Source organism: Hyalella azteca, unplaced genomic scaffold (genome assembly GCF_000764305.2).
Source record: "Hyalella azteca isolate HAZT.00-mixed unplaced genomic scaffold, Hazt_2.0.2 contig16070, whole genome shotgun sequence".
Lineage (NCBI taxonomy): Eukaryota > Metazoa > Arthropoda > Malacostraca > Amphipoda > Hyalellidae > Hyalella > Hyalella azteca.
The window spans coordinates 120,354-136,399 of record NW_025945897.1 but is presented as its reverse complement, the minus strand read 5'-3'; the positions used below and the strand labels follow the sequence as shown (position 1 = coordinate 136,399).

The 16,046-nt window shown below is 38.3% G+C and overlaps 1 protein-coding gene across 1 annotated transcript; it reads left to right on the top strand.

Moving 5' to 3' along the window:
- The first annotated feature begins 11,528 nt into the window (after positions 1 to 11,528).
- On the top strand, positions 11,529 to 16,046 carry LOC108682973. Its single transcript, XM_018172240.2, has 2 exons — positions 11,529 to 11,659; positions 11,967 to 16,046. Exon 2 carries the CDS (start codon positions 12,099 to 12,101, stop codon positions 15,411 to 15,413), a length of 3,315 nt encoding a protein of 1,104 aa, XP_018027729.1. The 5' UTR covers positions 11,529 to 11,659; positions 11,967 to 12,098; the 3' UTR covers positions 15,414 to 16,046.

The following is a 16,046-nucleotide window of genomic DNA, read 5'->3' as shown; positions in this document are numbered from 1 at the left end:
CCAGCCGCTCCGGGGCCACCAGCCGCACCCGGGCCGCCAGCCGCACTCGGGCCGCCAGCCGCACCTGGACCACCAGCCGCACCCGGGCCGCCAGCCGCACCCGGGCCGCCAGCCGCTCCGGGGTCGCCAGCCGCACCTGGGCCGCCAGCCGAAATAATAGCAAATTTTCGATTTGAGTAATCCATGCATTTAATTTTAATATCGTTTTCGTCCAAGCGGCATGTAAATCTCTTTATTTTTTTAATGTTTGTACGATAACAATTTTCATCGACATTCCATAAATATGGAATCGTTAAAGCTCATGCCAAGGCGGCCCTGAATTATGTATGGAGCACTGTTGAAAATTTCTAAAACTAGGGATTATCCCCTGGTTTACGTCAGCAGCGGCGAACAAATTCTTATACAATATCTTACATTATACTGGTAAAAATCTTCCTGTAAGGTAATGTTCAGGTAATTAAACGTCTATATTGGCTCATTATTTCCTTATAAAAATTGATCGACCTCTTAGTGAAGGATCAAAACATCGTTTCTCGGAAGATGAATTTGTTACTATCAACAATTAATGGATCGGAATTTTTATTTTCATTCATTGCTCTGTCTAATTTTAAATAGAAACTGCGAATCATTTAATCTTTCTTTGCCTTCATGAGATTTTGTTCATACTTTAATTTGTCGCTATAGATCAGTTTTTTATGTTAATTAACTAATATTAAATGTTTACAATAGTCAATTGGCAACATTGAAGCGAAAATTCTATACTGCAATGCATGCACTGTAAAATGTCGTTAATTTTTTTCAAGTCACGATAACGTTACGTGGAGACTACTAGGTCGGTCATGATTACTATTCAGGCTGCGACCTATAAGGCTATATTGTAACAGGTCTAGTAGGTGCAGTGAGTCTCATGACATTTTGTATTGCCGTAGTGCATTTAATAGTTCATAAATGCATCTTGAAGACTGAATACAGAAATACATGAAACATAATGACTCATATATTGTGGTGCGAATCTAAATTTCTTCTCATTCATGACGCATTTGGCAGGGTGGTCACCTACGCGGTAGGCCTGAGTTGTGTGTTGGCGACAGCAGAGCCGCGTTATTGCTAACATCTTTTAATTAGTCTTGTGTGGCTCTCGATCGAAATAGTTTTTTACCCATTACCCAAATAGAAGTTTTCGTTCTATTTGGTAATGAAATGGACGGAATCATTTTTGTTCTGTAAGATTAGAGGAAACATGTAAATAGTTACCATATATAACATTTAACTTCGGTTACAAGCTACGGTATCAGGAATACAATGCGTGCAACTATTCAATTATAGCATAGCATAGTGAAGTCGGCGCTGAAGAATAGGCCTGATATGGCCTGTCACTGATTTTTCGTGACTTGTCCACAGGAGATCTAAAAACAGGTCTTTCGACTGGATCTTTTCCAAGCTGTCGATAGTTTGAAATAGCTACTAGACTTACACCGGGTTCGATATGGTGCTAGGCATTTCAAGTCTGAACATATACTTTTCCATAGCTTTATCTAGTCTTATTCTTGAACGCGTTTGTACTCGGAGCGTCAACAATGTAATCGTGGAGGCTGTTACACATGTCGGTGATTCGAAGCGAGAAGAAATGTCGTGTGGATGAGTTACAACACAGTTTTTTTTATTTTATAGCCGTGGCCCCTGTCGTTGGTTCTCGTTTCAAATTCTAGTAATCCTTCTGGGACCTCATTCTCATTCTTGACGCACTTGATGGGGTGGTCACCTACGCGGATGACCTGAGATGTGCATGGATTGTGAACAATGATTTCATTCGAACTCATTGTAATGTAAACTCATTGAATTCATTCATTCATAAACTCTTTGTAAACTCATTGAATTCATTGCAACTGCGTTGCAACTCATCCACATTCGCAAATCGTCCACATTTCTTCTCGCTTCGAATCACCGACATGTGGAACAGCCTCCACGATTACATTGTTGTTAATTATTCTATTGATTTTGCAGGTAGGTACCACTTAATGCGCCTGAGGAGGACGGTTATAGTTCTTATTTCGCGTCAATTGTCTTCCCTGTAATTAGAATGGAGCCGCGATTTGCAGTTCAGGGGTTAACTTGGATTTCAAATTACATTTTCGTTAGAGTTACGCGTGTGAGCCCATTACTATTCGAGAATAATCAGTTTAAGCTTATAGCACTAATTTAGGAATTACAATAATTCATTCGTTATTTCTTCTTAAAGTGGACTATTGGTACGGTTTACTTGATTAAGCGAATAAATATTCTTCATCTTTATCATGAGCGGATGAGTTAACCCAATACATGCTTATTCAGAGAAGAATGCTAAACATTGTTTTCATTTCGTTCATTATAATTAGTGTCAGTAATTACGCTTGCACCGCATTTTATTTCGCTCCCTTGCAAAATAGATTATTTAAACAGCGCGGGGAATTGTGCGACGGTTGATAAACCACATCTCTTCAGTTGTCATGTTTAATGAGGGAATTGCTATCGTATAAACATTAGACAGTCATTGAAAATCCTGCATTCTTTGCAAAGCAAATTGTCGGTGACTGCAGGAAACAAACATGTCAATATTAATGTCAGCCAATTTTTTAATGAATTTCGATGCGCCTCGTGAGCAACCTCTAGTATTTACATCCTAAACATTCATCTTTGCTTAAAATTATTGCCAATAATTGGAAAGAGAAAAAAAAAACAAGTAAATTCACCACACCTTCATTGCGAACGTTTTGTACCATAATGGGATTAAAAAATTGTCGGGCGCCTATTTTCAAATGTCGCGATGACTCCAGGCTGTGTTTAATACGAGCACTCAATAATTTGGCTATTTGCCCACGGCTGTTGCTTCGGCGGCTTGATGTTATCTGGCTGATTGATTCATTTTCAGGAAAGGAAATTGCACCTATGGCTTTAGGCACTTAATCACACCGGCTAATATGCCCTCTAGCGTGATTACGAGCGGAAAGGAATAAATATTGAATTGTGGGCAAGGGCTATGCAGGGGTTTATACTGCGTCCCATTCTTAGGATTTTGTTGATAGCGTCTTGGGACGAGACTGACTGTGTAGCTCCAACGTGATCGGTTGAGCTGCTCCTGGCCTCGCGACGGTGTGCGCCTAATCCTCTAGAATCTAGATAGTCATGAACGATGAACGATGGAGAGTTCGGTCACTTTAGAATTAGTTTAGGATTATTCGATTTTTAACTGTGATTAGTTTGCCAACTGATTAAAATTATGATGACATTATTGTATTATATTATCTATTTTTTGCACTTAGAAAGTGTGAACAGTCTGTTTGTGCTCTTTATAGGCGGGGTGTCGTGTTGCCATTGTTTTGGTTGAGTTGCCCCTTGCGGGCGAGTGAAAGTTGTGTGTGCTCAGTGTTGCTGGATTGGGGCGCATCGGGTTCGACTCGGAATCAGAATAGTGAAATCAGAGCTTCCAAGAATAAGCTCCACCGTAGTTCTGGATATAACCCGTAAAGAGTTCCATAAACGGTTTAATAACGGCATGGGTGGTATTCTTGGATAGTTCCAGATTATGGCTTCGTTGGGCGGTTAAGAGCCGTACCATTCGCACCCTCGTGTCATGGAGGCTAATAACTTCTGCGCTCGAGTTAGTTGTCAGCGGCTTATTGGAGGCTCGTACCCTTCAATTAGCGGCTTATTGGAGGCTCGTACCCTCGTCAACATTGTACCACTGAAGTTGAGATCCTGTCTCCTGGAGCATATGGACTTATAGTGAATAATAAATTGTGCAAGCTAACGAACGCGAAACGCAAGCTAACACATCCAACAAACTTCTTGGACTAATCAGACGCTCACACGAGTTCCTAGATGCAGAAGCGATGAACAGTTGTTTGTTGCAGTCGTGCACCCGAATTTGGAGTTTGGAAACGTTGTCTGGTCATCGAGTTTTGAAAAGGACAAAAATTTAATAGAAAATGTTCATAGACGTGCAACAAGGATAATTCCAGGCTGGAAGGGCAAATCATATGAAGAAAGATTAAAGATTATGAAGCTTCCAAGCCTCAGTTATCGACGTCTGCGTGGGGACCTCATTGAAGTATACAAGTATACTCATGGTTTATACAAGGTCCCAGAAGTGTTGTGGGTACCTCATTGAAGTATACAAGTATACTCATGGTTTATACAAGGTCCCCGAATGACTACTAGAATTTGAAACAAAAACCAACACCAGGGAGCACGGCTATAAACTAAAAAAACTGCGCTGCAACTTCTCCACGCGCCAACATTTCTTCTCGCTTCGAAGCACCGACATGTGGAACAGCCTCCCCGATGACATTGTTTGCGCTCCAAGTATGAACGCGTTCAAGAACAGTCTGAACAGACTAGATAAAGCTATGGAAAAATATATGTTCAGATTTGAAATGCCTAGCACCATATTGAACCCGGTGGAAGTCGAGTAGCTATTTCAAACTATCGTCAGCCATGAAAAGATCCGGTCAAATGACACGATTTTAGATCTTCTGTGAACAAGGCACGAAAGAATCGGCGACAGGCCACATCAGGCCTATAATTCAGCGCCGAGATCACTATGTTATGTTATGTGCATTGTACAGTGGAATTTGTGTGTCGCCTGAAGATCACCAATATACTACGAAAAGTCCATCGTGTTCATTCCTCCTCTCTCCAACGCAAGGGAATTTAGAGCCGGACCAAAGAGCGACTCTTTAGCCCTTGTGTTAACTTAAAACCAATACGGAAGTCACCGTCAAGTCGGCTCGCTACCCATAATTATTTCGACTTCGCGGCGGTATTTCCGGCTACACTCGTATAGTAGTACAATGGTGTCAGCAATGATCAGACAATGTTGGCCTATCCCCTGTCGCTAATTCTTAAAAACCCGGCTTGCTTGCATTATTTGACCAAAAATTTCACAACAAGCTGTGTGTTTCGAAACCACAACCTGCGGCTCAGCAGATCTCGGTGATCATATTATTGACCTCTCGTCCACACCACCCCAAACACTCAACTGGGATTGCAGTCGTTTAATTGACACATACGTACCTGATGCAACAGTCACAATAAAAATTCATTCAAATTGGATTGATCCTAGTTTATATTTTAAATAATATTTTCACATATAAAGTAGGTTTTTATTGATAACTGAATCCTCGAGCGGTTTTAAACTCTTATTCGCTGCTAGCGGCTTTTTCTTTCTATGCTAGCGGGTAAGAAATTGGTGTTGGCAGCGTCTTGTTGCTGACTGCAGAGTGCAGAGTGCAGACTGCCAATTTACCGTGATAGCCTACCAAGTTGGATGAGGAACTCTGTATGTAGCCTTAAATGAAATCTATCCTAGGCCTAGTAATTGCATTTTATCGAAAAAATTTCTACCAATCAACACCTGAGTCTTTAGATAGTTTTTCTACGATTTATGCAGGATTTATGATTTGACAATTTTCATCAAGATGTGTATTACTATTTTAGTATTATTATTGAAGTAACCAGTCACCACTCACCAGACCAGAGGTAGGTATGTGCACAAAAAAAATTTTTTCCTTTGATCGTAATGAAAATTACACCACTGAAAAGAGAAAAAAATTTAGAAAAATATCATATAAGTATGAGTGAAGTAAGTCGAAAAATGAAAAAGATATGAATTTTTTCCTATGCTGCCGCATCCGCGATCGTCATTCGTTTCTGTCAGTTGCATGCCGGGAGCTTACTTTCGTTGTTCTGTGTAGTCTTGCTCCCATCAGTCCCATGAATTGCGTGTTTATTGTGTGCATCATGGAAAAGTTCTTTGCTGTCACATTAAGAGACAAATCTTTAACAAACTAGTACTTTTTATAATTTTAATTGAGTGCAAGCTGCCCTGCAGACACGCAACATTTCCAAGTTAAGTGATTACTTTATAGAAACTTTTTATACCTTTACCTATACATGTTTAAGCCTATAAGAAGTTAATTTTTTTGCCTCAAATAATGTTGTATCGAAAAACTGGTCTAGGTGTAGCGAAAATAATATATGAACTGTAAATTTTAAAATTCCATCCTGCTGGTAAGTGGTATCCATGATACTTTACTTGTCTTCTTATAGGACTCAAAAATGAACTTGAGGGAGAGTCTAAAAAACTCTCTGCTTTGCCACTATGCGTCACCTCTCTAGTTTTTCCTTTAGATTAAGCTTTGTTTTAGTTCCATGCGTTCGTTGATGGTTGAAAATCACTTGAAATGGTGATGTCATACATTTGCGCGTCAAACTACTGCCAAAACACTAGGTCTTGGCCATCTAGCGGGAAAATATTGAGTTCCAAAGAGAGACAATGCACACTACCCAGTGAGATCATCGAAAAATGTGTCAAATTTTACAGTTGACCTTGCTCTACCAAATAGGGTAAACGCGGTATATTCCGACACATTAAGGACGCATCGAGAAATGAAAAACTATAAAAAAAACCGTATGCGTTACGTAAGTTCTGTTGCCTTCACGTGACTCTCAAAACACTTCACTATGCGTCAGCAACGATGAAACGTCACAAAATGTTGCCATAGTTATTAAAAAGCCTTTAGAATGGAAACCTACCAAATCCCTATATTCCGTCACTGTGTGTGGCAATATTTGACACGTTGTGAGTCGTATTGCATCAGCGCTTCAAATTTAACTGATACATAATGCCGACATCCACGTGTTCGAATTCCGTTCGCTGTGTGAGCTGTATTGGGATGCAACACGGCTTTGAATTAGAACACTAACGAATATTGAACACTACTTGATTACGTTTTAATTAACAGCTATTAGGCTTTTAATTAAGCAAATTTCAATTTTTGTACAAAGCTTGGAACGATCTGTGTGTGTCCAATTCAAGTTGTGTCGGAATTAGTTTTCATGTGTCTAAATCCATTTCTCAACTTAATCATCTATTAATTTATTTACGACTTGAAATCAGCAAATACAAGTATACTTAACTTGAAGGATTCCTAATATATTCACAGACGTATTTAAAAGTCTCAAACCATAATATTCTTCCTATAAAAACAGTTATTCACTATTTTGTAGAGCAAGGTCAACTGTCAAATTTGACACATTTTTCGATGATCTCACCAGGTGGCATGCATTGTCTCTCTTTGGATCTCAATATTTTCCCACTAGATGGCCAAGACCTAGTATTTTGGCAGTATTTTGATGTGTAAATGTATGACATCACCATTTCAACCATCAACAAACGCATGGAACTAAAACAAAGCTTAATATAAAGGAAAAGCTGGAGAGGTGACGGAATTACCCACGATGTCGGAATATACCGCGTTTACCCTAGTGAATAACTGTTTGTATAGGAAGAATATTATGGTTTGAGAAAATTGAGACTTTTAAATACGTCTGTGAATATATTAGGAATGACGAATCCTTTAAGTATACCATAAAATGGGGTTACTTTGACCGGCAGGGTAACTTTGAACACTTCTCATTTTTTTAACAAAAACCCCCAAAACTCAAAAACGATTCGACATAGAAAAATTTTGTCAATGGCCATCAAAGGCCTAATACTGAGGCTATGTAACACAATAGAAAGATTTAAAAAGTTTGCATATCTAATAGGTTGAAAAATTAAAAATGTGACCCACAAAAAAGAGCTATTATTTCAAATTTTAGAAAAGTGTCATAGTTTGCAAATGGGGGGCACCACCCCCCAATGGGGTAACTTTGACCACCTAATGGCAGCCGTGACGGGGTAACATTGACCGGCTTGGAAATTAAGTTGAAATTACCATAGGTACCTATATAATATATTTTATGTTTGATACACCTATTAATGTTTTTCTGTTTTATGTTTTTATGTTATGTTTCAGACTCTACAGAGTCTTATATATGGTAATTTTAACTTAATTTCCAAACCGTGTTTCAGACTCTACAGAGTCTTATATATGGTAATTTTAACTTAATTTCCAAACCGGTCAATGTTACCCCGTGACGGCTACCATTAGGTGGTCACATTTCGCCCATTGGGGGGCGGCACCCCCCATTTGCAAACTATGACACTTTCCTAAAATTGGTCTTTTGCATATGTAACTAAAAGAGTTTTACTACAATGCACCACAACCTGGAGTTATTTTACCAAAAATAAAATTGATTTTACCACCCGGTCAAAGAAACCCCAAGAGCTGGGGTAACAAAGACCTTCACTTTTTACAACACTTCTCTTTAACTTCACTTCTTGTCTGTCTGTCTGTTTGCTACAAATCTTGTAATCAAAATTTAATACACTTCTACTTATCCTATCGATCTGAAATTTTGCACACTCGTGTAAAGTTGGAGACAATGCATGAATCAAATGTCAAAATAAAAAATTTTAAAAATTAAAAAAAATTATTTTTTTTTTCAATATTAAAATTGAAAAAATAATTTTGCCAGCTGCAAATCTTATAACTGATATTTGACACACTTTTACCTGTCTGATTGATCTGAAATTTTGCACACTTGTGTTAAGTCAGAGGCAATGCATGAATCAATTAACAGAATAAATAATTTGGAAAAAAATTATATATCAAAGAAATTTATATATAATAAAAAAATTTAAAGATAAATTTTTTAATTTTCGAAATTAGATGAGAAATTCATTGAACATCTGTAAGATTGGAGATACTGGATTCTTTGGAAGTGTTGTCTTTAAAAAGTAATTTTTAAACGTATATTATTTCAAATAGAATCCAAACTATAACAAAATTACAAAAAGCTAAGACTAATCTATAGATCTTTTCTTTGTAAATAAAATGGTGTATCTCTCATTGCTGTAGCTTAAAAACTATAGGAGATAGGTTTGCTGTGACAATAAGCGCAAATGTTCAGGAGAGCACGAAAAAGCCCAGAGTGCCCGGGGCATGCTATACATAGGCATTTATGGTGGCAAGGATGCCAGGCAAGGCATTACTTGAGCTCAAATTCACTCACAGATGCAGAGAACAACTGCAAGAACACCTTTCTGCATGACAGCTGGTGGGTGACCAAAGTGCAGCATCAACAGACCTTGCTCTTTGTGCCTGGCTGGTAATTTCTCCCATAAGAAAATGTGAAAGAGCTCCACAACACCTAGAACTAACATGCCATCTACAATCTGGAGGACCCATGAACCACATGCGGGAAGCCCACAATGAGACCATCACCCGAGCGACATTGGAGGCCTGCACCAGCATAGTTATGCAGTGCCCTGACCCATCAAGACTGGTGATAGCTGAGGCCCTCATTATCAAGAGCAAGTCTCCAGCTATCAACCTCCAAACTACAGGATTTGTCCAGATGCTGAAATGATTTTCAGAGTAATTTTTAGATTATATTTTAAGTTGTATCCACTATACCATTGATTTGTACTTCTGTCATTTCCAAAGTTCAAATTCACATGTTGCAAAACCTTCACCTGCTTGATAAAAAAATATATTTTTGAAATGTCGCATTCTATTAAAATGTCTTTTAATAACCTGCTGTTTGATCTCCTGGCGCCAGCTAGAAATTTAGTTGGAGTCATTGAAAAGATGTATAAGAAGATTATTAATAAGAAGCATGCTCTGGTCTTCAATCAAACTTGCATAAAAAAAGCTTCTGCAGAACTATACCAAATTTACATACATATATGTATATATCTACTGCCAAATTAGCTCCAAACTGACATATTATTAATATATTTGGTATCTCCTGGCTATAAAGGTGCTCATGCACTTATTGACAATTAGTTTGGGGATTATTCATCTGCCATCACTAACACATGAGTCACTATTCACTCAGCAGCCTTGCTCAAAAAAACTAAATTACTGGATTACTGGTCATAGTCACAATTTTTAGTTTATATCCTGAATTATTAATGACCAAAATGCTCATTTTAGTCATGCTAAAAAGTTGTGGGCTTGTGGCTCAGGTCTGGTGAATGTGGTGGCCAAATGAGATGCTCAAGTTCATTAGAATGTTCCTTGTGCCATTTTTTAACAATTTCAGCATTATGGATTGGGACATTATCATCTTGAAAATTGGCATTCATTCACTCTGGAAACAGTACTTGAACCATTGGATGAACTTGGTCATCCACAATTCCTAAATAGTTATGGCTATTGATTCTTCTGTGAAGAGAAATCATTGGTCTGTCAGATTTCCAAGAAATAGCACCCCAGATCATCACAGATACCCTGTCATTTTTTACAGTTGGAAGGAGGCAGTCAGGATTAAATGACTCTTTTGGACTTCAACAATAGACTTGGCCAGAGGTTGGAAATAAGGTAGACGATCATTCGTCAGAGAAAATCACATTTCTTCACTGCTCATGGACCAATTCTAGAGAGTTTTATACTACCCTAAGCACTTTAAAGCATTTGTATTTGAAACCAGCAGTTTTCTAATTGCAGCTTTTCCATAGAATGCAGATCTGTGCAGCTCTTGGACTTTATTGAAACTGGGTTCAGTAGGTGTCCATTGAGGTCTGCAGTAATTTTAACAGATGTGGTCTTTCTATTGTCTCTCACAATTTCATTTAGGTACTGACAGTCTCTCAGACAACTTTGACTCTTGACCAGACTGGTGATTTACTGAGGACATTTTTTCTTCTCTTTCAAAAGCAGTCATTACGTTTGAGACAGTACCTCTAGAAATGTCAAGCATTTTGGGAAGTGATATACAGGTACCAACAATTTGGCCTCTCTTGAAGTCTGAGAGGTTTGCCAAATACGGTACATAGGTTACAGGTTAAGTTATAGGCATAACAATTTGCTAAAAATATCTATGCAAGAATAATATATCAACTAGCAGCAACAACAGGGAATAAAACATGAAAATATGTCATGTTTTTAATGTTCATAATATGTTCAAAAATTATTGTTGTAGGACTCTATTTATCGTGCTACCAGCCACGTTTTGGGCCTGAGGGTGTTTGTTGCGAGGGTGTCAAGAAAACAAGGAATTGGTGATGGTCTCCACCTCCCCTACAACCATCCCAAACCACCTTTTTATTAGACTTTTCCTTGTGTTTATTTAACAATTTATTGAACAACACAACAAGAAGAACCAGGTATATACAGTGAACAGAGAAGAGAAAGAATAAGCGCAAAACCGAGGCACGGGGGTCTATAACCTTGTATAATGGTATTTTCAAGTTTGCCTGCTTTACCCAGTCTGAAAAGCAAAAACAGATTAACATGATAAACCTAAGGAGTGCACTAAATCCACAAAAATATCCTTTACATTAACTTTAACATGATTAAGTTAGTGATGCATAGCAAATAGTGAGCACTCTACTATGATGTCAACACTGAAATTGATACATACTTTTGCTTTAATTTCGTACCTTAATTTCACATTACATTGCATCTCAGGAGAGGGGGGTGTGCAGGACCCCTAGTAGGGAAATCCTACTTCCTTGCAGTATCACTGAAATGGGCTTCCCACAACATTATGATATAAAAATGTTGGATGCTTCCCTTATTTTGTCCAACCTCTACATATATACTTATTTTTCAGGATCCCTAATTAAATTGCTGCTAGACTTGTCATTGTGTAATTATATACCTTTTTATTTTTTTTTTTTTTGGTTTTAGCATGCAAAGTGTTTTTCCCCATACCCATTATCATTCTTTTTATTTCAGTATAAACGGTTGACCAGACGGCAGCCCAAGTGAGATGGACGCACCATTAGGTATGACTTATTAGCATTTTGCACTTCATTTTTTAACTTCAATAGAATTCTATAAATCCTTCTTTTCTGGCCTGTTTACCTCTATGATTCTAAAATTCAACAATTGTTGTGTCAAGCAGCCACTGGAGAATAATTAATATTTATGTTTTATGTTATTTCTATAAAAGTTATCTCAAAGAATTCTGAGAAAATTTTAATTTTATCTTGGAGTAGTCTTTAAAAATGGTATGAACTTGATTCTATATTTAGTAATTATGTATAAGTATTTGATTTGCTGATAATGGTGGCATTGAATTTTTTTTTTCAGGGATCTTGGTGGATTCTGTTGATCATCCCTGCTGGGTGATTCCCAATTAATATTTCTATGAAGATCAATTCCTTCCAATTTATTTTGTGATGATTGTGAAAAATCAACTTTAAGTGGTATTTCTTCAGGAAGATGGAAAGAGCAAGCAGTTATGATATTAATTTAAATGAAAGTAGCTGTAGAAAATCTTCAGAGATGTTACATATTGATGAAGTCGTGAAGATCAGTGAAAATGAAGATACTTGCAACACTGATGATACAAGTACTGAAATTATTGGGAAAAAACTCAACACTGGAAATGATGATTTTACTAGTGTAACATTTAACTTTAACATGTCAGCTGATAAAATTGGAGGCCATTCTTTTTTGGAATCAAAATTTTCAAATAAATCTGATAAACTTACCATCAACGAGGGATTGAAAAATTCCAGTGCAGTGCCTACTTCAGACAACCCAAAAAACCATTTACCCAACCCAGCACCTTTCTCTCACAGGTCTGAAAGTCATTCATGCATTCGATCTATGGCCTCAAATTCACCATCTCTAGATTCCCACTCAAGTTCAACTATTAATCAGCACTCTATATGTGGGGATAGTAAAATTTTGAATGGTTGCAATTTCTTGGCATGCATGTCAGAAGAGCAAGAAATTGAGGTTCATATTACCGGAATTGAGGATCGCGTTTTGCCGAGTGAAGATCAAAAATGTGATCAGATCCGCACCCTGTCTTTAGATGATATGGTTATTAATAATGGTTTGGCTGTGGATGTAGATTCAAGCATTATTAATTGTAGACAAAATACACCAATGGCTGTTTCATGCTCAGATTTAGTGTCAACAAATTGTACAGATTCCACTTCCAAAGACTTAGTTGCTGATCAATTTAAACCAAGCTTCATTCTCTCTAATGATGTTGAAGAAAAATCTCCATGGTTTGCTCAAAAGTTATATGGTTCAAACACAATGAAAGATTGTGTGAACTCTAGTGGAAAAATTGTCTCCAAAGTAACTCCTTTAGATTTTCACGTTTCCTCTAATTTCTGCACTTGTGATCAGTGCTCTTCACAAGGGCTACAAAGGACAAATTTGATTAGTGAAGCTTCTTGCAAAATGAGACTCTCTGATATTTCCTTCTTTACTGAAGCCTCTGAAACCATTACCAAGCAATCCATTAATAGTGAGCCTAGTGTACGTGATAAAAAGTTTGTTGTCAAGGCTGGAACATCTATCAGCAGGAATGGAGATGAGAAGAATAGTCCAAATAAGAGCATGAAGTCTTGTGGTGTCGAATGTCATGTTGAAATAATAGATAGTCCCGAAAGTTACCAGTCTAGTTTACATTTTTCTGAACATAATCCTACGAGCAAAAGTTCTTTCCTACAAAACCATTATTGTCAATCAGTTGATGGATTGGGCAAGATTTATGGGAGATGTTGTAAAGGCCGCAAGAGTGAATCATTTAATTCTACTGAGGCCAAGGCTTATATCCCTGAAAATGTTATTGATCTTTCTGCTTTTCAAACGGTGGATTTATTAAATGCCAATAAAGGTGTTTCGACGGAAAAGGATTCACTCAGGCTGATAGACGATTGCAAATGCTTGGAAATGCAATCGCGTCATTCAACTCCTGACCATGATGCGGTCAGCGAGGATCCTTCTATCAAGTATCTCTTCAAGCATCAAACGTCTTCTGCCAGTCAAAAGATTCATGGAGCCACCAATCATGTGTGCTGTGATGCGTCTTCGCCTAAAGTGAGGCCGAATATTGATCATAATTCGAACTGTGATGCTGACGAGCGAGCTCTGGATGTTGCTTCGACACAACATTGCTATCATTATCACAACATGACTCGTCCTGCTGAAAACATTCTATCTAGTTCCTTGAACTTCAACACTCGGTCAAACCTGCAGTGCAGTGATAGGTACTGTCAGTCACACACGGGCTGGCCTTTATCGAGGGTTGATGGTTCCAGGTTCAACTTCAATGACGACTGCAAGGCGTCTGCTTCCACCTTGAATAATTTGAGTGCATATCTGCCTCGGACGTCAAATGTTGGTGTAAAATCATCTAGAGGTTTTGGTGAGAATTTTGGTGGTATTGATTCCGACACTGCAAGTGTCTGTAGTCATGTGTGCCGTTCGTGTGGAACTCAGTTAATGAATACATTATCTGATCTAAATTCAAAGCCTCGCAATGATCTTTCTATCCCAGAAGTTCCAAGTGAAGAAAGTAATGATGATTGCTCGATCATGAAAGGAGTTCAAAAAGAGACCATCTTGTCGACGCTCAGTCTCTCAACCTCATCCGGCAATCATTCTTTGAAGTCTGCCATTCAGAAGTTCGTGTGCAAGAAAATGAAATATCCTACTAAGGAATTGTCAGGCATTTCTTTAAGGAAAAGTAAGCATTCAGCGTCATTCCTGCGCATGTGTGCAACTCTGGCTAATAGGGCCGGCATAACCCGTCCTGCACTGCCGGCAAGCTTGTCAAGTGATGGCATTACAACACCTTGCTCGACAAGCGCCAACTTTGATCTAGGTCCCTTGAATCTGACTCCAATTAATTCAAACTTCTCTTCTAATGGTGAACGTTCATCTTGCAGTGTAGATCAGAGGCAAAAGTCTACCCTGACACACCGTTACCAAAAAGCCACATCTGAATCTTCGTTTCAAATATTTTTAGGTCAAAATGCTCTCTTGAAGGATAGCGCTGAGTGCATCGCCAGCAAATCTACCGATTCCGGTGCTGTAACTCGTGAATCTTGTTCAACAAGAGGCACTATGCCTCGACCATGGACTTGCAGTAATGTGGCTGAAAGGAAAGCAATTGAAAAGTCCCTGCAGTCTGAGTCCTCTTTACTCTCCCATTTGCATGATAGTCGTCTGCGGAAGCATCAGGAAATTGAAGAACTTGAAGCAGTTCAAACGGTTCACACCCAGATCGACTACATCCATTGTCTTGTACCTGATCTTCTTACTATTACTGGATGTAGCTTTTATTGGGGGAAAATGGATCGTTACGAAGCAGAAACTTTACTGGAAAACCGCCCTGAAGGCACTTTTCTCTTGCGAGACTCCGCCCAAACTGACTACTTGTTTTCAGTGTCATTTCGACGGTATGGGAAGTCTCTCCATGCCCGCATTGAACAGGGCAGTCACAAGTTCAGCTTCGACTCCCATGATCCCGACGTGTTTGCATCGGATACAGTGTGTGGTCTAATTCAGCATTACAAAGATCCTTCTTGCTGCATGTTTTTCGAGCCCATGCTCACGGTGCCTCTTTCTCGAACCTTCCCGTTCCCTCTACAGCATTTGTGCCGTGCGACCATTTGTTCCGCTACAACGTACGATGGTATCAATAAGCTCAGACTGCCTAAATTCCTTCGTAATTACCTAAGAGAATATCACTACAAACAGTTGGTGAGGATCCGTCGTTTTGATCACTAGATCGCGCTTTCGATGCCCGCTTCCTCATGTTTTCGTTATGCTAAACCACTCCTGACTCACGGCATTCACTTGCTGAAATATTCGTGCTTTATTTTCGTTTTTTAACATCCATTACCATTATACCAGTTATATATATATTGTTTGTTTTGTTTGCTATGAAATTCATTTTAAGCGGGAAATTTTAGTTATAAGTGTTGTAGCTATACGTTGTTTGGGTCAACTATAATGTTCGTGGAAATTATCAGGATCTTTTTGATCACATTTTGGTTCGATGCCAACGTACAATAAATCAACCATTTTGGCATCTATGGATGCGAGTTTACTCATGTGCCAAGGAATATTTGGCATGATCTATTACATGAGAAATTTTCGTACTCGTTTCTATTTCGTTTTTCACTGTATATATTGATATGTATTTTTCAATGAATGAAAGGTACAAGAGCTGTATGCACTATGAACTTGCTGTTGAATAATTTATTATTCCTGCTAAAGCGATTTTAATGAGACGCATTATTATTTTTGAACTTGAACTCCTTCAATACCTCAATGTTCTGCTTTCGATTACCTAATAATGGTATTGTATCATACTCGTTCTTTATTTACCAACTCCCAGTATAATGTGTTGTGAATTAA